Below are 24,806 nucleotides of genomic sequence, written 5' to 3' on the forward strand. Positions count from 1 at the left end.
TGAAAGTATTGCAAATACTTGCTGAAGCTACTTTCTGTTACTGGCTCTAATTCTTCATTGAGACACTTGAAATATCATCTGCTAACTTTTGATGCAAATGTCCAACTTAAAATTAACTCCATGATGTGTTTGTGTTTGCTGAAGTCCCTTCCTGCCTGCCGCTGACTGATGCATAATAATGTATATAATAACCTGTTTCCTGGCTTAACCTACAACACCCACTTGTCTGCCACAGCTTCTGTTAAAGGAGGTGACTCTTCTTAATGGTGCTTAACTTTCCAAAGGAATATTTCTAACTGTAGTAACTTCAAAAGGCTTCAGCTCCCCTAGAACTTATTGCTCTGGGTACTGAAACTAGAGCTACCTCTGTTTGTTGAAGTAGCGAAAGTGTTACTGGAACAACTTAAATCCACTCTATTAGAGGTGTATGTAATTTTGGCAGCTGCTAGTAACTGGCCTGCCCCACCATTTTGGAATAAATGGACGTATTGATATAATATTTAATGCAAAAATCAATACCAGTAGGGCTAACTGTTTGTGTAAAAAAGTGTTCCAGCATCTTTATTCATTAGGACACTTACAGTGCTGGTCTGGAACAATCTATGCAACTGAAATCTGATCCAACAAAACCAAACTAATTTAGTGTTTATTTTATGTTGTTTATTTATACATGCTTATGTATTTACATTTTTCAGAAAATATAGTAATCTCTTTAAAACCAAATTTTTAAATAAGTGAGTATATATAAGCTATTATGTAAGCACTCCTGATTGTACAAGATTTGTACCAAAATGATTGACTTCTGAGCAGCATCATACATTGGTAAAAAGTTGGATGTTTACCTTATGTAGAAACTTGCAAGAAATACGTAGTTGTGACCTATACAGGATGGAGTTACTATTCTGTGAGAAGATAAAGTGTATTTTCGGTGAACCAAAAGGCTAACTTGTACTTTCCTCTCAAATGTAGCCTGATTCTGATCCAGTTCCTGTAGTGGGTAATTTTGATGTGAAGGAAAAAGTAAAGCTTTGCATAACCTGGATGAAAAAGGATGTGATTCTAAAAAGTTCTGGGAGGAAACAGATTTTTATAGGAAGTAATTAAGAACCAAGGTGATAATCTTTACCTAACACGAGTCAGATAAAAATATACTCACTGCAGGGGCCAGGATTGCGTGAATGTTGTCAGAACATTTGGATGTTGAACTTCAAAAATACTTGTTTTCATTCTCAGTGTTAGCAGATGTTGATCATCAGGTCCCTCATATCGACAAGCATGAACAAGCAAGAGATCCAAAACAAGGACAAGCAAGGCATTTGATAGATTTTTAGTTGTATGCTGCCAAGTACATGATTTTAGAATTATTTACTTGGTGCTGTTTGACAGTTGCAGTAAAATACCTGTGTTTCTCCGTGATGTGCCTTTTTTCTTTTTGGTGAGACTGGCTTTCCAGCTATTATCCCTTACTTCAAAGGGAGAGATTGCACAATAAAATGCTTGCGTATCAGCATTTTACCAAACTATTCTCTAAATACAGTTGAATGTGTCTCCATTTGCAGAATATCAATAGAATTTGTTACTGAGAAACTATTTTGCTTGCAGCCAAAAGCCTAATACCAACATGTTTAACCTGTGTATGAATTAGTAATGTAAGATGTGGGGTCTAGAGATGGTTTTAAAAAAAAAAATAATCTAACTACTTCATAAATGTTGAGAAAAGGAGAAAATATCCTCCTCAGTTTTTGAATAAACTTGTTTCTCTACTGAAGCACCACTATGGTTTTTATGGTCACACTGAGGTAGGTGAGGATGACATTTCGGAGGTGTGAAAGCATTGAGTCCCGCTGTTAGGAGATCTTGCTGATAGATTAACACTGACATTGATTTGGCCTGAAATTGTATAGAAAGGTGGTTTTTTTTTTTCCAAAGTTAAACAGACTGATCTGTCGTGAAGCTACCAAGCTGTAATACACAACTGGCCTGAATATTACTGACGCATTGCAGAGAGAATAATTGTCATTCATTTTTACGTGAGATAATGGGAAACAATTACGAGGAAAAACTAGGAGGAAGTTCAGTAATTAATCAGATCTAAGAAGGGAGAGGAAGTTAAAACAAAAAAAATCATTTTACATAGACTGTGAAATAGCAAAGTGTTTCTTCCAATTCTTCCATACTTCCCCACAGTCTCAGGCAAGTTTGACCCTAACAAATAACCAAAATAACCTTGAACATTTTTAACACATTCTCATAAGATTGATTTATGGGAGGAGGAAATGGCAAATTCTTCAGGATGGTCTAAATAAATGACAAATGATGTCAGAAAAAGTTAAACTTTAAAAATCAGCTACATTTCTGTCTGTATTGGGAAGGCCAGTAGGTCGGTATCACACTGGCCTGTCCGTCCTGCAGAAGGGCAAAGCAGAGTCTTACTCCTAATGAGGTTTGTAGCTTAAGGAGATATTCTCATTTTCAGTGCAGAGAAATTTTATGAAGACTTGGCTTCATCTGTAAATCTGGTCTTATTTTCATGCACTCTAACTGCATTTTAACTGGCTTTTTTCCTTTGCTTTTTTTTTTTTTCTCTCTTTGCATGCTTTATTTCTTTTGTTTGAACATTAGGAGCAAAAGCGTATAGATGGCACCACCCGTGAGGTGAAAAAGGTTAGAAAAGCCAGGAACAGACGCCAGGAGTGGAATATGATGGCATATGACAAAGAGCTTAGACCTGACAACAGGTTGTCTCAGAGTGTGTACCATGGAGCATCTTCCGAGGGATCACTGTCCCCAGATACTAGGTCTGTTTACAGCAAAGCTGTTTGTTATACCACAGTTGTATTTTCAGAAATACTGAGTAGAATTAGGTGTTTTCACAGCCTGGGAATAGTTAGAATGGACCAAACCTACGATGCATGTTTTCAAGTTCTTCTCAAAATTACTTTAAAGCATGAATAACGTTACAAATTCTGCAATTAATGACTTTTTCTTCCTCAGCTTCAGATGAGCGTTTTGTCATCATAATGCTATGCACTGTAGTGAAATAAGTGTTTGCTGTCTACTTTATAGTTGATCTTGTAGTTGTAGCTGCAAAAGCATTTTAATCTGTCTCCACTAGATAATATCAGTACCTCTCCTTTCATGTCTAGTTTGTATGTTATGCTGCTGATAGCTTAATAAATATTTTTCTGTAATCAGCTCAGGCATACTTTTGCCTCTAACAGAATGCTTTAATGGGGGAAATGGTCGGCTTGATTAATGTTACATTTGTCTAAAAAGCAAGCTACAAAACCAGGTGCAACATTATTGCTTAAAATAGCAGAAATCTCTGTTTAGAGTCATGCAGCAGAATTCACCGTCGTTGTCTGAGATTCCCTTTGAGCTCAGTGGGAGTTACTTTCTTCTGGCATGCACGAAGTCTGAGTTGGTTCACTAGGCTGGTCTCCCCAGAGGGTTTTTCCCTCTTATTTTGTCTGTCATGGTTAATTGCTAACAGTAATGCTCGGAATAAATAGAATCTACTGGAAAAAGTGCATGACAATTTAGGGTTCAAATTGTTGAACGGCTGGGTTGAGGAAGCAGCCACCGCTGTGGAAGGTTGGACTGACACCTGCAGTCTACTGTCCAGTGGAGATTAATTAAAAAAGAAACAATCTACTGAGAGCTTCATAATGTTTTGGTCTTTGTGAACAGTAATCATCTTGCAATTGAAACAAAAAAGGTGAAGAAATTTGCTACTGCGGTTTCAATAATGTATTAAGACCCCTTCTCTCTAAAATCTTTTAAACACCAACATTTTTTTTCTTTTTTTTTTTACAGTTTCTAATGCAAAACCTTGTCTCTGGTTTGTCAGTCTGTACTGTTTGACTGTGCTTTCCATAGGTTGATCTGGTAAAATGACATTGGTGTTCAGCTGTCAAGTGCAAGATGTGGAATTTTTTCATCATCTCGAAGTTCTGCCTTTTGAATATTTTGAGTCTTTTTCTGGCCTTAACATATTGCTTTCCAAGACTCCTGAGTTTAGTCGTACTGAAGTGGTTTGTTTCTTATCTCGCAACAATGTCAACATGCATTTGCCTATTTGCAGATATCCATAATACATGAATTTAGTAGGATTTTTTTAAGCAGAAATTGTAGAATGCATCATTATGTTGCTATAGATGTGGTATGGCAGATACCTTGTACTTACGTAAGCCTGTCAAATTTAATGATGTATGGCAAACTTTAAATTTCAGCGAATCAAGTACCAGTGATTGAATCCTGAAATCTGTGTTCTACATGCATGAAAGGCTTGGTGGGTAGTAGAGAGATGGAGAGAAGGTTTTCTATTTTTTTTATCCTGAGGTAGTCTCAGCTGTAGGAACTAAGCTATTAAAAACCTTATACATATAGAAATAAGTACTGGTTTCAGAGATACTTTTATGCTGACAGCTACATGCAGGGTTTTATCAGTAAGGTCCCAAAGCAGTGTATTTGGCTATAGTGTGATTCTTTTTTAATGCTAAAGTGAAAAAAAAACAATCAAACAAATAAAAAAACAACCACAAAAAACCCCAACAGCTCATGTTTCTTCTTGTTTGCCAATTGTAAGACCCATGCATTAAACATTGACATCCAAGTGTCCAGACTGTGGCGATTTACAATGTATTTGTTATACTTATTGTACTTCAGAGGGAGAAACACAAGCTGAATCCAAACAGAAACCAGCAAATTAATGTGAGAAAAGTAAGAACAAGAAAAGAAGAGTGGGAGAGAAGGAAAATGGGCATTGAGTTCATGAGTGACGCAAAGAAAATGGAACAGGCAGGAAGCATGAAAGAGGACAAAATGCCCAAAGGGTTTGTCGTTTTGTTTTCCTCAAAGCCCTGGCTTTTTGTTGCTTACCTTGCTTCCCGTCTTGCAAATAAGTGCATCAGTTTACTGTGTTCACTAAAAGCCACGCTGCACGATTGTTCATTACTAAAACAACTATTTGTGGTAATGGGATGAGAAGATCCTTTTGCTCCCTCTCTTGGGCTTATTTGACAGAGCATCCTAGACTTTGTATCTTTATGAACTCTCTGCTCAACTAATATTTGCATTTCCCAGTTTCTCTAAGCCTTTTCAATGAAATTAATTGTGCAAACAAAAAGCGTTTTCTAACTTTTGAAATTGGTTTTCTCTGCCTTGGTGAAAAGTATTCTTCTGCATAATTGTAACTGCTTGCAGTATTGCTTTCCCTTTTCTTCTGCCATTGTTAACTTAAAGCAGACCTGATAAGTGTTATCCTTTCAAACAATGGGCTGTCAAAAACGTTGATGAAAACAATATCCCTCCTTACAGCTACAAAAGAACTGCAAAACCTGGAGAAAACTCTAAATTTTTTTTGCTTTTTTTAAAGTCTGCCTATAGGAGGACATTCTGCATGCAGCTAGTATGCTGAAATACTGAAAACGTTCAATTTCAGTCCTTTTATTCTGCCTTGTTAGACTAATTTATTTTCAAGTCATGTTAAGCTGAATTATGATTTTGTGTTGCATTTGTTTTTGTGCTTTCTGTGAACTCAAAAGGGAGCAGTGCTTGATAATCAGGGGATCCTGTTGCAAGAAAAATAATTCTGATTGCATTCTCTTTAGCTTTTCTTGTGAGCTATTTAGATAATACCGTGTTACGCTCACGTAATCTGTTCTTCTGTATCCATTTACTTTAATTTTAGGTCCCATGCATCTGATGTTACAGATTATTCTTATCCTGCCACTCCGAATCATTCCCTCCATCAGCAGATAGCAATGCCTTCCTATGGAGCAGGAGATGGTGCACAGTACATGGCAGCATCCCAAAGCCATGAGCATGAATACAGACCACCTTCCACCACTGTACGTCACGCTACCTTAAACAGACCTCAGCAACCACCTCCACCACCACCCCAGCCTTCAGATGGCCAGCATAGCTCAGTACCTGTGGTACCAGCAGAATATGGGTAAAACTCCTCATTTATTCCCGTGGATTCTTGACAAAGCTAGAGGGATGCATGTTTTCCATAACCATCATAACACGTAATGCACACACGCAAAAAGACCCCAAAATACATTACTTATCTCCCTGGGGAGGACAGAAAAAAAATGGTGTAGTTTCTCTGTATGAACTGAATTTAAGTCAAGAAATGGTGAAGGCGGAAATAAGGAACTGTGTATTGACTGTGGTGCAATCAATATGCTTGTAAAATATCAAGGGTTCCTATTAGAATATTAAAAAGGAGATAATTTTCCTGTAAAGTGGAAAATAGTTACTTTTTCTGCACCTTTCCTCAAATTGTATCACTGAATGTGATTAACATGGCAGTCTGTGGTGCAGCCTCAAAATGACTTTTTAAAGGAACTTAGGACAGCGTTGGAAAGGATCTCCTCAAACACAGAATCAAGTTCCCTGCTGCCACAGACAACTCCATAATTCAGTATAGGACCATATCAAACTCCTGTGTAGTTATTGTCCCTGAATGCCTTCTGAAGGCAGGCTTGCTCCAGGTTACTGGCTCTCCAATAGCAAGAAAACATCTGTTTTCTACCCAATCTGTGCCTGTTTGTTCTTTAGTGTAAATAGCTTAAACTTTCAAGTTGTAACCCCAGGAAAGTTCTAATCGTTCTTGCTTGTGTTGTTTTAAATGAAGCAAGCCAAGGTTTTGCAGCCTCACTTCTTGTATCCTGGGATGGCATTTCCCTGATTCAGGACTGTGTCATCCTGTAGATGACCGAGTTACGTGATTGATTGCTCCAATGTACGTTTTCCCTTATTTCCAGTTCATAACAAATACTTGCACTTAATCCCCAAGTGCATGGCGGGTGTCAGTGTATCAGAGTTGTCGTACACTGTGTATCACTGAACACCATCAGTAACTTTCCTTCAACTCTTGTCCCCTATATCTAGTTCTTTACCTACTTTGTGACTCCTATTAATTCCCATTTTTTCTCCTTAAGAATTCTTTGTGACAGTTTAACAAAGAAATTAGCTCTTCCCTCTTCCTTGCCTCTAAAGTATCAATCAAATGTATCAGTTTAACTAAATAATACTTAAATTGATAAACTTGACTAAAGAAGCACATGAGATGCATGATATACCTTTGGGTAAATCTTTCCCTTCATACTTTCCATTGTCCTCCATGCCCATCTCTTATCTCTTAGTATTTGTTCTAACACTTGGTCTTCTTTAGAAGTGGTATGTGTGGTCTGTAGTTTTCTTGGTCCCTTCTTCATCATAGGCATTGTACTTTGTATTCTCACAGAGTAGATGTTTAGTAACAAATATAGCTTTATATTTAACTAAGTAGGAGTATTAAGCTAAAATCTTACTCTATGGAGGCGAGAAGGACACTGCCTTTGACTTCATCATCTGCCTTAAATCTCAGTGCATTGTCAATATTTGAAAATGAATGTTTATAATCACTTGTCTATTTAACTCATCAGTTTAAATGCTCTTTGATTTTTGTTTTAGCTGAGGTTGGATGAGAGCAGTTTAAGGGGTGATGATTCTTTAAGTACTAACTTTCATTGCATTAAACACTTTTGTTCTGTTTTACTTAGGATGCTTCCGGCTCAGGTGGTGGATTATTACAATCCTGCAGGTCCTCCCCCTCCTCCTCCTCCCCCTATGATTCCTTCAGCACAAACTGCATTTGTCAGTCCTCTTCAGCTTCCTGTGCCACCTTCCCATTCTGGACTGGTGACCGGTTCTCCATACGCTGCCGCTCATCCCCCTCCTTCTAGTGGGCTTGTTGTCACTGCTCCCCCTCCGCCCGGCCCCCCTCCTCCCCCGCCAGGCCCCCCAGCCGCGGGTCCCTCCCTCTCCCCCTCCCCAATGCACGCTCCTCCAGCCGAGGCCAAGCGCCATGAGCCTGCGCAGCCGCCCGTGAGCGATGCTCGGAGCGACCTGCTTGCTGCCATTCGCATGGGTAAGAGGAGGCTGAGTCTTAGCTTTATTTATTTATTTTACTTTTTTATTTTTAAAATGAAAGCTCCGTGTTTCCAAGTGATCTGAGCCCATGGCTTCTGTTCCCAGCTGGGCAGAATGTAATTTTAGAGCCTAGTTAACCACAGGTGCCAGTCTAACATTCATCAGCCTTGACCTGGGATTTTTTTTTTTGTTTCTAGTGCCTAGAGATGTTCAGCTTTATCTAATGTGTTCTAGTGTTTGATTGGATGTAACACACAAGTGCTGTTTTTTCATTTGATTATTATGTAAAATAGCCAATAGATGTGCATGGATTTTGCTTGTTCTGAACTGAGTTATCCAACACCAGGCTTCAGTCCACTGGGTTTTAACCAGTGACTAATGGCTGTTCCTGGCTTTGCTTACAATATGGAGCTGTAGGTCTAATGGTATTTCCAAATACACTTACGAAAACTTTCATATTCAGATCAAAAGGACCTCTACGGTCATGAACTTTTAGTTTTGCCATACTGTTGGCAGTTCTAGAAGTATTTCATCTCTGGCAATGGATTCCAATCTGCCTTTTTTTGTTTTTCTCCCTTGCTCAGGGAGGCTCTAACACAATGGTTTCTTTTTTTTTTTCTGCTTTCTGTTTCCTGGATATATTGTTAGAATACAAAAAACTTGCCAGTAACAATATGAAATTTAAAATCTCTTGTGCAGAAAACTTTGTCTGAGAGTAATTGTCTCTACAGGAATTCAGCTGAAAAAGGTTCAGGAGCAGCGTGAGCAAGAAGCAAAGCGAGAGCCTGTTGGAAATGATGTGGCAACCATCCTTTCAAGACGCATTGCCGTGGAATACAGCGATTCTGATGATGATTCAGAGTTTGATGAGAACGACTGGTCAGATTGAACCTGGTCCAAGCCCAGTAGCAAGTTCATGAAATACTTGGCTTCAGTGATTGCTTTCTTAGCAAGACGTAAAGCAGGGCATTAACATGTGTTAAGGCTAGTGATCGAAGTGCTGAAATTGAATCGGTATTATTCAGAATGCTGTAGCTTAGCAACTCTGGTAATAATGATGTGATTACGCTTATGCAGATCAGAAACTTGTCTTACTTTCAGTATTTACAGCATAATACTTAAGTGCCACTAAATGTAGCAAATCATGTGCTGCATGCAAAACATGCTGCAGTTGTTGCACTGTTACAGAACCAGCATTTTACATTCCAATCTTGAACGGATAAAATATATTTTTTTGACTTTACATCTTTTAATTATGTAAGCAACTTAGATACTTGTGAATTGGCCTGGTTGTTAGTCTTTGAGGGCAGTTTAACTATATGACTGAGGGAAGAGTTGAGTTCCATAAATAAGACTTCTAGCTTTTTTTTTTTAGTTACTAATTATGCCCGCTGTAGTCTATTCTTCGCATCACTCTTGGGCTTAGTGTTTTTTTGCCTACAGAACTGATTTTATATAATAATTCTTTTTATCTTGACAATGTAGCAGATGATGAAATGTATGCTTTGAAGCGTGAATCTACATGATCCAAAATGACCGTTTTGTGAGCAGACCAGATAAGTTTGTAAGAGTCCAGCAGCAGGTTGCTGGCTGCTTGTTGGGAAGCGTGCTGGGGGTCTCGAGTGGGTAGTGGACACATGTCCATGTTACAAATGAAAGTTAAAATACCTGTAGAGCTTTTTAGTTTCATGATACAGATCAATAGGATGCAAAGACTTCAGGGTAGACCTGATAGAAGCTGTATGGTTATTGCAGTGTGTAAATGTTCCTCTGTTATTACTAAAGATGGGAACTTCTATCAGTTCAAATCTGGATACATTTCACAAGTATTAAACTTGGTCTTTATGCCTGTAGGTATAAATGTTTGTAAATAAGTTTTGTTGTTGTTGATTTGTACACCTATAGTCATGACAGATTTTCTGTTCCCTGTAGCATGTTTACTCAAAACTACTATTACTTTGAATGTATTTCTTTTCCATTTCATCTGTTGATAAAACATGGGCAGTTAAAACAGTTTTAATGGCTGTTCAAGTACTATGCCATATATATACATCTGTTTTCTCCTTCCCTAGGAACAGTTTCTACCATGCTCTGTTTTCTTTTCACAGTACAGTATTAAAATGTTTGAGTTTATTTTATTTTATTTTATTATTTTCCTTCTTTCTTCTGGACTTAGTCAGGCTGCTGCTTTGCCTAATGAGGTTTTAAAAAAATATATTCATGGTGGGGGAAGAATTATTTCCTTACCAGATCACAGTTTTAATCTTTGTAACTGAAGTCTCTGTAACACTGGGTAAAGCTCCTTTGTTCTGTGAGGCCCTGTCTGTTCTTAAAAAAAAAAATAGTGTGTAAAATAAAAAGAGAAATGGGAGACAATTATCTAACTTGTGTTTACACGATTAACAGTTTTAGTCCTGAGAATGTAACAGTCTAACATGACGTTTGCATGCAGACTATTGACTACTTCACTGCTGTTTAATCTGCATATGACTTTTCCAATCTGTGGCGGGTGTCTTTGGTAGGGTGGTAACACGCTGCCTCAACGTTGGTGTTAAAATTTACCACGTAAAGTAAGACCGATCTCTGCATAATAGTGAACAACTACGGCTCCCATTAGTTGGTGCCAGCAGAAGGTGCTCCCCTCCCTTCCAGCCGGAGCTGGTTTTGTCTTTGCCTTAAAATACAGAGCTGGAGGCTGCTTTGTTTGGTGTCCTGCAGTCCAAGTGTCCACCGCAGAGCACAGCGTGTAGCCCACGGCCTGATTGTGGTTTTCATCCATCTATGAGAGGCGGTTTGTTCAGATCATCACGGTGCGCTTGCAAAATGATTTTTTGGACGGGGAGGCTAAAAGCGCAAGCGGGACGCAGCGTTACCGCCCCGTGTCGGTGGGGAGGGAACCAGTGGTGTTCTTTTAATGCATGCTGACGTGGAATATCTCGGCAGAAAATTCTTTCCAAGCTACTGAAATTTCATATGAGAGAAGATATATTTTGTGAGCACAGAAGTTGGGTGTGTCTGAAATTTTGAAATTTATGTTAATTTTAAATAATAAACGTTAAACAAGCAGTTGTGACCGATTAAGATAGTGTAGATTTTTCAGTCATAGTAGCCAGCTTGTTTTTCTGAACCTGCGATGTTGTCATTTTCCTTTCAGTATTTTATTAATAAAATGTGAGTTGAATTTAGTGATGTAAACTAACATAATTCCAGGATGTTTTTATCAGTTTTATCATACTTTGGATTGTGAATAAGTAACAAATATGAATAAAATCTCACTTTTGAGCCTGTCTTTCTTTCCTGAGATTAATCAGATTTTGCTATTAATCTTTATCCCTTATCAGTGAATAATGGAAGTGAAAACCTAAGTCTTCCAAATGCTGGCTGTGATCCCAGGAACAATGGTTTTACTGGGATGGAGACCGAGCTCCACAAAACCAGACCCCTTTAAGGTACCGTTGCTTCTCCTGACCTACATACTTAATTGTTCTTTTGCACCTTGATTCAAGCTCCACATTGAAGTTCTTGCGTAGTGTAAATAGACATTAATTTCCCTACAGGTAGCTTTAATTTTCTCCTCAGGAAAATGCATTAACAGCTTCGCTCCCAGAAAGAACAGTGCAGAACGAGTGAGTTTATTAGCAAGGCCCCTCTCCCACTTTTTTAATACGGGAGAGTCTTTGTAGGTTAATGACACCAAGCGCTATGTTGTAAAATGCAAACCCATGTCTGCCTAATGCAAACAGATCTGTTTAATTTACTACTATATTACACAATTGGTTTATGTAGTTCTTCCCAGTATGACATGATAAATAAACAGACTTGTTTATGTATCTTAGACTTGGTTGTTCCCTGGGAAAAGAAATTAATCTTTAATCTGCTCAGCTGAAAATTCCAGTCCCTGTGGCACTTGGTTCATATTTCACTGAAATTTTTCATCTATGACTTGAACGTAATTCAGCTAATTTAGAACAAAGACACCAATTCTACATAGAAACTAAATATATGAGCTTGCAGTTTTGGTTCAAAGGCTGGCTCATTAAAGCATTTATAGCTGCTCATTTATCAGTTGGGGCTGGAGTTAGGGCTGGTGATGGCGTCGTGTATTTCATTGACAGCTCTTCCAGTTGTCTTCCGAATGTTAAATATTTCTGTGTGACGAAATTGACATCAGCTGGGTTTTTAGGTATTTCAGATTTCTCTGTACTAAGACAAACTGCATGAAGAAAAAGAAATTTTTTTATTGTAAGAGGTGCATGCTGTGCAGAACAAGCTCAAAATGGAGTTTGTTTGCAGAATGCAAATAGGGTTGGGAGGAAGAGAAATGACTCCCTGGGAAATCAATTCTTGTGGTTGTATTTTGCAGGTATGTTATCTCTCATGTGCCAGGCATTGTTTTAATAGTAAAAAGGTGTTCCCTTCTGCTTGAAACAACACACCTAAGGATATAGCAGGTGTGTAACTTCTGAAATCTTTAAAATCTCACTATAAACTGAACTGAGTATAAACCTGGTGATGAAAATTTCATTAGAATCTTGTGGCTGGAAGCTGAGGTTGTGCAAAGTCAAGATTGAGGTACTATTTCCTAGCAGCAGGGTAAGAGACATATTGGAACAGCTTATCCAAAGATAGCTTTGATAGTGTTTTTTTTTTTAATTTATTTTTTTTTCTTCTTTTTTTCTTCCAAGTGACAATACCCCTTTTCCTTTACCAAAAGCAACCTGCTGTAGTTCACTTTGGGGAAAGTTTCTTGCCCTGTTAATTCTGAGTTTGAGGTGTTCCTGATACCAGGATGTACATACGTGTGCACACACAGAAACCCAAGGATTTTCAGCATCTTGAGGCAGCTTTGTATTCATGCATTCAAACATTGTCAGTGTGCTCAGTGCTGTGTGGGGAATGAAAGTAAATGATGAACCCTGCTAGGATCCCTCAGGGCCCGGCATCTGTCACAAAGCATTTGGGAGTGACTCGAGCTTGTCACTGAACAACCTTCCCAGTTCCCTTGCATGGGGGAACTCCTGGAAGGGCTGTGGGTTTCCAATCAGCCATTGTCTGTCATTAGAGGTTGATAGAAAGAATAGGAACACTGCGAAAAGTCCTTTCAGTACAAAACGGGGAGAAGGTATTTAATATTTTGCTTTCTGTAGTAATAGATGGAGGAAAAGTGTTTTCTTGTGTGCTGTCAAGTATCTGTAGGTTTCTCTGGAGAAATGTGTTTTGATCTGTGGCTGACCAAGGTGGGCATTCTTACACCTGGAAAGCAGTCTGTGCTGGACTGGGCCTTTTTTCAGCTGGATAAGAAGATAAGTAGCCCTTAAGAGATTCTTAGCTAAACATAGTAGTCTCTTTAGAGATTAACTCTTACCGCTGCCGATAGAGAAGTTCTGATCTGATTAGCTGGAGCAGGGAGAACCTCAGCGCTTTTCTCTTGGTGGGGTCACATGCAGAGCGCTTTGGAGATGAGCGCTGAGGGCAGCTCTTTCTGAGGTGTCTCAACAGCTTGTCTTAGATATGTTGCCTTTCTGAGCCACTCAACGTTTTCAATCACTAACACGCTGTCGTATCATGTGAAAACTATCTGACCTGCTGAGCCATCACTCATTGCCAAAGCAGCGTGGGTTAGAGGAAGGAAAAAAGGGCTGGAAATCTGATGAAGTTACCCTAATGCCAGTTAATATGGGGCAGTATGTCCCACCTGCCTGTCAGAGGAGGCCAAAACAGGAGTTCTACCACCTGTACCAAAGGAGATGGCAGGACTCATCTCTTTTTTTCTGTTTTTCTTTAAAATCAGGCTGATGCATTCCTGTTCAATTTTCTGAGTAACCCTGTTGTTAATGTTCTATTTCTCTAGCAAATTTAATTTTCTAGTCCCTTATCAGTTACCTGTCTCTGACTTGCTGAATGGCAAGTGGTTCCACTTAAATTTGAGAAGAAACTTCTTCGCAGTGAGGGTGACAGAGCGCTGGAACAGGCTGCCCAGGGGGGTTGTGCAGTCTCCTACTCTGGAGTCATTCAAGACCTGCCTGGACACCTTCCTGTGTAACCTCATCTGGGTGTTCCTGCTCCGGCAGGAGGATTGGACTGGATGATCCTTTGAGGTCCCTTCCAATCCCTGACATTCTGTGATTCTGTGGCCTGTGCCCGTTGCGTGTCAGCCTTTACAAACTGGACGCATAAAAATGCCTTTATTAATCTGAAGTCAGCAGCCTAGTGCTGATTTTCACCTGCAGCCTGTCCCTCTGCATCCTCCTCTCTTGGGTCCCCTGGTTTTTAGTAGGTAGTTTGCATGTTACCAGCCAAGGATTTTCCCATTTGCTGTGTCAGCAGGACTTTGAGGTTGGTTGGTTGACCATGGTTTCTTTTCCTTGAATAGATGCTTGTTCTGTGCCTGTGCTGGTAACAGTGGATGTTGCCAGAGGTGCTGCTTCCAGGTATGGCGCCTTCCTCCACAGAGGATGGTGGGAGCAGCAGGATTGTTTATCAATGACTCATTGTAGCGATAACACTTGAATATTTGCAAAATTACTGCTCATCCCAGCCATGTGATACCTCACCTTAACTTCGCTTGGGACATTCTTTTAGATTTGTGTATGTTCATTTTCTCTGGTCTGCTATTGTGGTGTTTTCAGCTACACCTGGGTTAGTTCGTTTGCGTGTTCGGTTTGGGTTTCCTTCCAAATTCAGCACACTTCCTCAAATTCTTTTTTAAAATGTTATTTCTGTATTTGAGGAAGAAGGATTTCGTTTCCTTTCATATCGTCAGAGTGACTACCACGGTAACGCTTTCTAGACTAAAGACTAAAAGCTTCCTCATAAATTTCTTTCTATGTGATTTCTGCTTATGGCATGCTTCCCTTTAAGGGAAGTTTAGACATTTTGCTTACAGCAGTTAACAAACTTTTTTGATTGCTGTGGAGAACTCTCATATAGGGTCATAAAAATGTTTCATCTGACTGTGACAAGAGAACATTAAGGTATGTAATTTGTGCAGCGCTGTTGCAATATATACATTGAAATACTGACATAGGCTTGGATCTTGATTATAAATGTCAATGACTCCCAGGAGCACATGGAGTTTACTTAAACTGGCGGATCCTGCTGGCTCATTGCTCTTCCTAGTGACCAGTCACTGATTTGCCATAACTGCTGAAAACCACCATTGTGACATTTCACAAATCTGTACCAAAAATACGCAAGATAGAAATCAGTTGGGTACAAGGCAACTATCAGACAGGTTCTTATCTGAAAAAAAGTTCTCATTTTTGTTCATCCTCTGTATTCTCTTCAAAACCCCCAGTGACTGTCAAGCCATCCTTTGCTTTTTAAATTATTTAAGAGCCATCTTCATTCTTCAAGTTGTTCTGTCTAGGAAACTGAATTAGGTCTACCACATGCTTCGAGTAAAGGATGCTCCATCCCTCTCCTCTGGCGCCCCTCCTGACCTATATTCCTTGCTATGTTTCTGGAATTTATATGAATGATTTATATGGCATGATAGACTTTATACTTTGCCAAAAGAGATAATAAATCCTCACTTTAGGGATTTTCAGACCTAGTTAAAGTATATCAAATTGTGAAGCAGCTGGTAAAAACTAGAATGACTTGACATAAGAGATTACAGGGGTTGTCCAGCTGTAATGTTGCTTCTTACTTACTGTGTTACCAAAGAAAAAGCATTTAAGCACAGGATGCCTCGCTTAGGGAGAATAACTCCACAGATCTGTGGCTTTCTTCTGTCTCTTAAATGTGAGGTTGGAAAATAAGATCTTTTTTAGGACAGATGGGGAAGAAGAGAAAGGCCAGGATTTCTCCTGTGCTAAACAATAGGAGAAGATACTTTGGTGAGTAACTGATGATACTTCTCTTTGTTTTTGTTTTATCTCTATACAGAAACACCCTCTGAATGCTGAGGCTAAATTTTAACCTTCTCCCTGAAGATGACCTTATGTGTTTTATCCTCCTCACCTTATCTGTTGCAGTGTGTAACGACCTTTCTCTTCCACCCAGCCATCTGCCGGCCTCAGCTTTTATTTCCTTCTCTGATCAGAGGAGACACGGGAGTACAAACGGCACTGGCAGTGCTGCCGGCCTGGATACCTGATTAGGATAAATAGACTTGACATTTAAATAGTAAAATAAGTCTTATTTAAAATTCATGAATACAAGAATTATTAAAAAGTCTAGTGAACTGGGAATGTTTTCTGCCAAGAAAGCAAAGCACAGATGTTCAGGGTGGGTAGGGTATTTAAGGAATATGTGGGTAAAGCATAATTCTAAGCCACAGCTCTATTTTAAGGCTTCCAGGTGTGAGCTTTGCACAATTGCTATAATTACCAGCCTGCTGCAGGTATTGCTTCTCTCTGGGTTTCAGGCAGCAAGGATTTATTCTCAGCCATCTGTTTGAATGCTAGCAGGGATCCCAATGCTGTAGAAAATATGTAGATAAACTTGTTGGCTCAAGAAGCGTATGTGGAATAGAAATGGAGGTAGTGGGATGGTAAGAGCAAAGTTTACTCCTGAAAACATCATCATCGTGGCAGGACAGAACTGAAGTTATTGAAGGCACCATTAATTTGTTGGCACAGAAGCGAAAGAAAATAATGTAGGATTTGAAAGTTCCAGGTCTTTGGAGACCTGGCATGGGGACTGCCTCACCTCATCAGACTTCGTGCCTCAGTTTTTCCATTTGATGCCCAAACTGGAGAGACGAAGGCAAGGAGAGTCCCCGATAACGTGATTGCCCTTCCACTGGAATCACCTTGAGATTTACAGAGGACAAGTTGTCTACTGGATACAGGTGAGGCTGCAGCCTAAACAGCCATGATGTCCACTCGCTGGTCAGACCGTGTCTGTGCTAGTCAGAAGCAGACCTTGAAGGGTTTGAGTATAAGCCAGAGAGCAGAGGTGCTGCTCAGCACTGGCTGTGCTTCAGGGATTCTGCTTCACACGAGTGAAGTGCCCACTGCTGCAGCGAGAGCTGCTCTGACACGTGGTGTGTCTGGGAGGAATCAAATCCACATGGTGCTCCATGGTGGGGATCAAGCGTGGCAAGTGGGAGCATGCAGATCTGCCTCCAAAGAGCTTCTGATCCAAACTAAAATACCCAAATGGACAGTGCCTAAAGGGTGACCATGATCTAGGTGTGACTGCTAAACAGCTCTGTTTTCATGGCTGTTTACCCTTCCCCGCTGTGCTCGCTCCCTCATGTCCACATCTGCTGCCATCCTTCAGCATCGTGTATTGCTCAGCTTGGGCGAGGCAAACACGCGTATCTTTGATGTACTGAACATCTGGCGAAGCGTTGGGAGCTGCTGGAGCGGAGTTGCTGATGGAGTGGTTCTGGGGGCAGCGGTTCTGGAGGCAGCGTGGAGCAGCACATCTCCTGCACCACCCGTGCGGCAGCTCATCCTGGCAAGCAAGCCAGCTGGGGTCAGCTAGACAGTAAAAATCTATCAGCTGGCAACTATGCTTCAGTATTGGATCAAAATACAAGGCCAGATAATGCAGGAAGCTTGAACGTGTTTGAAAATGTTTATTCAGCTAGGAATTCCCTGCTGTTTTACCCAGAGGGGCGCTTGGCCTTGGCTCCTACAATACTGCAGGGCTGGCAGGAGAGCTGCAGGGAGCCCTGGAAGCTTTTGCCCTGCTCAGACCTGCTTTAGTAGCTGGGAAAACAATACATTTGAGGTTCCTTCAACTATTTGTGTGACACTATTAGAACCTTAGCTTGATTAAGAAGGGATGTGTGAGCAGAGGTCTTCCTTTGTCAGCGATGGACCTGTACTAGGCCTCTGTCTTCTGGTACCCGAAGCCTTAAAATCCCATGGCAGGAGAACACGGTGCTGCTGCGGGGTTTGTGTCCCCCGCAAACACACCGGGTTAGAGGGACTGCCTTTCTGTAGAAAGATACTGACCTCCAGTGGACAAATGGGGCAATCATAAGAGTTCATTCTAATTAAAATTTACCTGCATACGAACCTAGAAAGGAGATGCAGAAGTTGAAGATATGGAGATTCCCTCACTTCACTCTTCCCCAAACTCTTAAAGCCTTTATATTTCTATACAACCACAGAGCAAATATTCCTATGTGAAATTTCAGTGTCTTTAACATCACTGATTCTCTCTTCAACTTCTTTCCCCCAAGGAACATGTTTTCTGTGGAGGTGTGATCTAATGTGAGCTTTGCTCTATGAGTGCGATAGCTGCAGAACAGAGACTCTGGGAACCGTCCTCTGTGGATCTTCCAACCGGTTGCTCCTCTCTGGGCAACTGAGTGGTGCTGTGGCCCAAGCAGGTGTACAGAGAAACCTCAGTGCGCTGGAGGCCGGGTCCACCAGTCCTTGACAAAGCTGGAACGAGGCAGAGCTGCTGTGAAGCTAAGAGCACTGAAGTGACAAGATGTGACAGCACCTCTGCTGAGCTCCTGCCTGTGAGTGTCCCCATGGGTCCTCTGAGGCTGCCCTAGTTGTGAGGTGACTTTGCACAAACCAAGCGGAGGCCTCCAGGGGCACTGGGAGCGGTGGGTGAATTGCAGCAGCTGGGTGTTGGATGTTCTAAGGTTTTCATTCAGACTCACAGAGGGGTTGAGGTGGGAAGGCACCTCTGGAGCTTCTCTGCTCCAGCCCCTCTGGTTCAAGCAGGGCCACCTACAGCTGGTTACCCAGGACCATGTCCAGACAGCTTTTGAGTATCTCCATGAATGGAGACTCCGCCAACTCTCTGTGCAACCTGTGCCAGCACTCAGTCACCCTCACTATGAAAAAGCATTTTCTGATGTTCAGAGGGAACCTCCTGTGTGCCAGTTTGTGCCCATTGCATGTCCCTTGCCTTCTGTTGTGTGCTTGAAGCCCCGGGGAAGCTGAGCATCTCTGCTCACCAGCTGTGGTGTTTTAAACACAATGCTTGAATTAAACATGGTAAGAGTCCTTCTTTCTACAGTGGGGAGTGTGTATGGTTGGCAATGGATGTGCTGTTCCGCTGCATAGTTATGCAGTAGTAAAAATCACTAAATTAAAAAAAAAAATTGGTTGTTAAGGCTGAGTTTGCACAGCAGGTTTCATCATTGGATTTCTGATGGCTGTAGCTGACTAAGAAGAAATCGGAAAAACTTGGTTGTTCCTGTCCAGGCTTGCCTGGGAGATGTGCTTCGAGTTTCACCATGCTGAGAGATTTTCTAATGCCCAGCAGCAGCCTAATGAGAAATAACCTGAGGTCTCTGTTGGGCTTGACAAGGGTGTTTTTTGAGGAGGAGAGGGCGTGTTGGTTGCTGTTTAGAAAAGGATGGGAGGGGCAGAGCGAGGTGTTGGCGAGCCTCAGGTTTTCCCCTTCTGTGATAAAGCATAGATTTGGATGGAGAGGTAATGAGGAACACAGAGCTCGTGCTGTTTCCTTGGACTCCCGTTACTCCTCCATGTAGTGGGAATGAGTCTTAGCAGAAAGCCTTTCCTCTGCTTTTTCACATAGGACTACAGGACAATCCTATTCTGCTCGCAGCAGGGTCAGCTTGGAGGTGAGACCAAACTGTGCAGGACTTCATCCAGTCCCTGCTGCCTCTGGTAAGAGTTATTTTTTTCAGTGTGTGACAAGGATCTTCAAGATGGGGTTAAGCTTTCATCCCCAAAGGGCAGTGACTGCTGATGCCGGTCCCACTGCTGCATCCACCATTGCTCTGAAGAGGAAAAACCAAATGTTTCCTGGTCCCCAAGGAAGAGGTGGCAGCGCTGATGCTCCCCACTGCCCCAGGCATGCTGCTGGAGGAGAAGCCAGTTGGGGTGTTCAGATCTCAGCTGCTTTGCCTTCTCACTTTTGCTTTCCTGGAACCCTTCCAAATATTTGAACAGATGATAGATGGAAGAGATGGGTGTCTTCTGCTGTCCCCCTCTGGTGAAAAGAAAGGGGATGATTCTTCCCCTGGGACAATGAAGGCAAGTGATGCTTTTTGCGGTGTCACTGTGTACGCCACTCCTTCTCACAGAAGAGATCCATCCCAAATTTTCCTTAGCATGTTTAATGGTGTTGATGCAGGTGTCAATACGCAAAGGTCTAACCAGTTTTCATTAGGTGTGTTATTGTCTGGAACTTCCCAATAAGTCAGCCTGCTGGTATGAGAATAGATCAACGCTTGAGTGACAACTAATCTATATTGTGAAATATATTAGAGAATCTTTAATTTACATAGAGATGAAGCCTGCTTACAGGGAGTGGAAATCAATAGTGGCTTTTATATCATCCGCTGGGCAGAATATTAAATCTGAAACTCCATAATATCTAAACTGCATCAAGAGATTACAAGCCAATAGTATTAATAGCATAGAAAGGATCAGTTTTTCGCTTCTTAATAAATTTGATATATCTGCAGTTTCCAGATGGGGTTTTTGTTCTTTCAGAACAAGAAACGTACTGCGTTGCCATTTTATTAGTGATTGAGGTTAGGGTGGGAAGCTTGCAATGCCAGATGGTGTGTAAACATAGAAAGAAAAGGTAAAAGGTGATCCCTGCAGTCTAACCTGAATGTGAGGGGTAGCTGGTGGACACCTACATTACCTGAAGAGGAGCCTTGACTGTTTCTTAGTTCAAAGCCCACCCATGAGCAGGGAGATTTGCCACAGACCAAACTGTACTCAGAGCTGTAATGACCTCCAGCAGGGAGTGGATGCAGGGTAAAACCAGCCGTCTCAGCCAAGGCCACGTTGCCAGTGCGTTCCTGCAGCACACACCGTGACTCCAGCTCACTTCTGCCCAGAGAGTAACTGCAGCGTCTGTCTGCACCGTGTTGTGGGAAGGCATCGCTGCCGCTTGCTTTTGCTGTTCTTCCCTTTGAGCTGACAGGAGCCGTATAACGATCTGCTTCAACCGCTCTGTTCTACAGGTTCCATTTTTCTACAATTTGCTTTGATCTTGAATAGATGGGAAAGGTGACAATGAAAGAAAACATTTCCATCAGAACAATGTCTCTTTCCGAAGGCTTGTCACAACATGAAGTACAATTAAAATCGACTGCACGCCCACGGTTGGTACATAAAACCTTATGCTGTGCAGTTTATGGTGATTCACAGTAGCAGAGCACAGCGAACATGATGTGCCAGAGTATTGACGCTCCCTGGCTGGATCCCTGCAGCTTCTGCAAGTCCAAATGCAGCACTCTTTCTCCTGCCCCCAATGATCTCTCTTCTTCTGCATGATGAATCCAGTCATTAGTCCAAGATTAAATTTATTCAGACTCTCTACATCACTTTTTCCTCCTCTGGTTTTAATCAGCATTGCACAACCAAGTTAGGTCTGTCTTAAATCTACTATACTTTAACTTACAGGGGTGCAAGAAGAACCAGCAGGTGCAAGAAGATGGAAGGAGGGGCAGGAGAATAGGTGCATGATATGATAGGGAAAGTAGGGTTGGGTGCAGAAGAAGGGATGGGGAACAGCTGTTGCAGCTGGGGATGGAGGGGTCTGGGGAGCCTGAAAGGGTGCAACTGGGATTTCTGCTACTGAAAACTGAGAAACCTGGTACAAAAGGTCAACTAAAGAACACGAGGCAAGTGGGGCAAGTGTGGTTTGGAGACGGTAGGCAAAGTGTGTGAGGGAAATGGGCGGGGGTGTCTGAGCCTCCTAGACAAACCATCACTGTGCCTTGAAGTGGGACCTGGAGCACTTCTGCTGGGAAAGGCCTTGGGAACCAGAGCAGAGCCTGTTTCTCTGTGTCTCGCTTGAACTGAAGGTGGCCACAGGTTGCTGCGCATTGGCCATCAGCTCATGTAAAGAATGTCGAGGTTGCAGCTGGGGTCACCCTTGGGATGGTAGTGCTGGGTGTATGGTGAGATTTTTGGAAGGCTTTTCAGGCAGGCTGTTTCAATAGCTTGAAAAATTACCTTTTTGTGAGTACATATGGTGCTCTCCAAGTGAATTACGCAAAATCATGACTTTCCTAGATTAAGGTTTTTTAAGAATCTTTTTGAGAATAGAAATTGAAGTGTTGAGCCAGCTTGGTTAATAATCTTCTGTAATGCAGCTTCTGTGTGCACAGCAGATACACGTATAGACCTGCTTTTCCTTCTGTAAAACTGTGTCTCTACTGCAGCATTTAAGCCCTATATCTACTTTACATTCCTTAATTCTCATGCTGTCATCGGCAAGTCATTTGATTTCTTTGGTTGTGCCCCATCTGGGCAAATAAAATGCAGAAGAAAGCTTTAGATAATTGCAAATGCCACTAAACTCACTGAAGTTTTATAGAAAACAGAGCAGATTCTGATACTACTTTAAAAAAATGCAGCCCATTTAATTAATTATATCAATAAATTATTCCTTTCAAGGCAATTTACTTAATTTTATCCACAGATAAATCTACTGAAGTGCCTAGAGTCTGCGAATTGAACAATTATTGTACCTTCCTATCTCCGTAGATCTCTGGCCAAAACAAATTCCAGGGCTGACATTTTAATTTGCATTTCAGCTCTGCCAGATGACTGCAGTTGCTTGAAGTGAACTAGACCAAAAACCCTCATGTGAATAAGTGGTGAAAAATACAGCAGACGGGCTTCTTTTCATCATTCTGTTCCTCAATTACGTTCCCAACAATGAATCATTTTTAGGATTTGATGAGTATGTGATTTGCTGCATTTTCATTTGCTTCTAGTGAGGATCCACTGTCCCCAATGAGAGGTTGTTCTGCACCGGGCACCGGATGAACAGGGTGCCCCACCACAATTTGACACATCCATAGGGATGTATTAATTGTTCCTGGCCCACTAATTTTAATAATTCAGCATCAGTTTAAGGCTGGATGCATGTGAAAACTTGTTTCTCATTGCTCTACACTGGAGAGAGGTTCAGGGCTTTGATTTGCTCTCTGTGTGCAACCTTGTCATGATGCTCTGTGTCTGCAGTGACCTTTGACAGCCCAGGCCGACCTCATGTTCAGTATTTTTCGGGTTTTTTTTGTTAATTTTTAGCTACCCTGTAGACTTCCCAGGTGTTCCTTCAGCTGTCAGCTCTGGCTGTGCCACAGCTGCTGCTGCAGCGTGATTCTCTGTGCTGCTCACTTCAGGTAGAAGACGTTCAACAAGGCCAGAGAATTGCCTGTGAAATGCAAATTACTCTGCTAGGCAGGAGAGTGAAAGCAAAGTAAACGAGAGTGTCGTCTAATTAAATGTAATGACAAAGAGGCCAAAAAGCATCCCCTGCTAATTCTTGAACTGTGCTGGCAGGAGGTAGAGAGGAAGGGAGGAGACCTGCCAGAATGGGGAAAGAAGAGCAAACCAGGACAAAAAGGGAGGTGGCAGCACTGCTTGTCCTGCACAGACCCCCAGCTCGGCAGGGGCACTCTGCATCCAGCTCCCCCAAACACGGGCTGGCAGCAGCCTGGGGTCCTGCAGCCCCTGGAGCTTGGCTGCTCCAGAGGGGCACATGGATAGTACCTGTCTCTCATCAGTAGGCAAATCTTTCTGATGAAATAGCACTGACAGTAGCTGCTCTGGTTTTAATATTTTCCTAATTCTTGCAGGAATATGCATACATCTAAGATAATGGAGTTTTTGTAATTCTTTTTTTATTGCTGCTGTAGAGCTGAGGGAAAGCCCTGCTGCCCTGGGAGTTGTATTCATAAAGACAAATCTTCAGTTTATTTCAGTTTCCTTGTCTTCCGAGTGAGAATATGCTGTGGTGCATCCTAAGGTCAGCTTCCTGGCAGGATGAATTAGCTCCACAGGGATTTCACGCTGTATCAGAAGTAGGGGACAGGTACACTCCCCCCAGCTGGTGTGTGTACAGCTCTGCTGGGCCTATATAAGCTATATGGCATTTTGTTGGATAGACAGCATTTGTGGAAGCAGCGATGCTAAGTGGGGTCCCCCAGGAGCTTCTCCTCAGTGGCTGCTCCTTGCTTGTTTGTCCACTCCATGTCCTGCCAGGGATTGGAGTGCTGGCAGATGGGCTTCACTGTATGGGTGGGTGTAAATATGTGTGTGCTGCTAGTCCTGGTGCACCTGGATCTTCACATTGTCTCTGCTGTTAGTCTCCACTGTGGAAATACACTCTACAGGGATGGGAGTCTCCACACACCTTTGTTTCCACAAGTATTCAGGGGGCGATATGAGGACCTCCCCTCCAAGTCTCACTTTCTGCATCCTCCCAGGGATTCCCCTCCTACCCAAAGCAGAAGGGGGTGGCCAGCAAAGCAGACCAGGTCAGAGACCCAGGTTTCAATGGCTGGGAGGGATATTTTTTACGTTTTTGTGTGTGTGCTTTTTCTTTTTCTACATGAAAAGTTAGGAAAGAAAGTTTTTAAGGTAAAACTTGGCACAGTTTAACACCGTAGGACAAGCCTTCCCACATTCACCCTCATTCTCAGGCTCAGTGATGAACCCCACCAGCAGCCTCACACCTCTCCACAGGCAAGCTGCTGAGAGTTTGCTGTAGGGACACTTGTGTTTCAGGGTGGGCTGACACGTCACTCAGGAATCAGTACTCAGGGTTTCCAGTGGCCGACCGCAAATGAACTGGGAAAACGTTTTTCTCCCAGTCTGGTGGAGACAGAAGCTGCCAGGTGAGCAGGTTTTGGCTGGGCAGGATGGTGGTGGGCTTGCTGTCATCAGTCCAGGCAGCTTGTGTGGGAATTTCCATCAGATATTTCTGAGCATGAAAGTTTTTAAAAATCTGTGTCATGAATCTGCTACAAGAAATCGTTCCTGACTTACAACGCTTTCAAAGAAACTTTTCAACAGGACAAAAGCAGTTTGACCAGGACTCCTAGAGTCCTGGGACAGTGACGAACGAGCTGTTACTTCACTTTCTCAGGCAGTTTGAGCTATTGTCAAGCTAGGGTAGGGAAAAGGAAGTTCTAAAAACTGTGCATGTGTAGTATTTTATTATTGCAACAAAATTATATT

The 24,806-nt window shown here is 41.9% G+C and overlaps 1 protein-coding gene across 3 annotated transcripts in view; it reads left to right on the forward strand.

Moving 5' to 3' along the window:
* The window catches only part of WASF3 (WASP family member 3), a 65,615-nt gene extending 54,404 nt beyond the window's left edge, over positions 1-11,211 (forward strand). For 2 of the 3 annotated variants that reach the window (XM_065830450.2, XM_071804457.1), the window contains 4 exons: positions 2,623-2,798; positions 5,693-5,956; positions 7,554-7,921; positions 8,655-11,211. In XM_065830450.2, the coding sequence (XP_065686522.1) occupies positions 2,623-2,798; positions 5,693-5,956; positions 7,554-7,921; positions 8,655-8,812 (966 nt within the window). In that variant the 3' untranslated portion in view covers positions 8,813-11,211. Of the gene's footprint in view, positions 1-2,622; positions 2,799-4,668; positions 4,836-5,692; positions 5,957-7,553; positions 7,922-8,654 lie in introns of all 3 variants that reach the window. The other variant, XM_065830460.2, reaches the window with a different exon arrangement.
* Positions 11,212-24,806: the final 13,595 nt, after the last annotated feature.

The sequence above is a fragment of the Patagioenas fasciata genome, chromosome 1, assembly GCF_037038585.1.
Source record: "Patagioenas fasciata isolate bPatFas1 chromosome 1, bPatFas1.hap1, whole genome shotgun sequence".
Taxonomy (NCBI): domain Eukaryota; kingdom Metazoa; phylum Chordata; class Aves; order Columbiformes; family Columbidae; genus Patagioenas; species Patagioenas fasciata.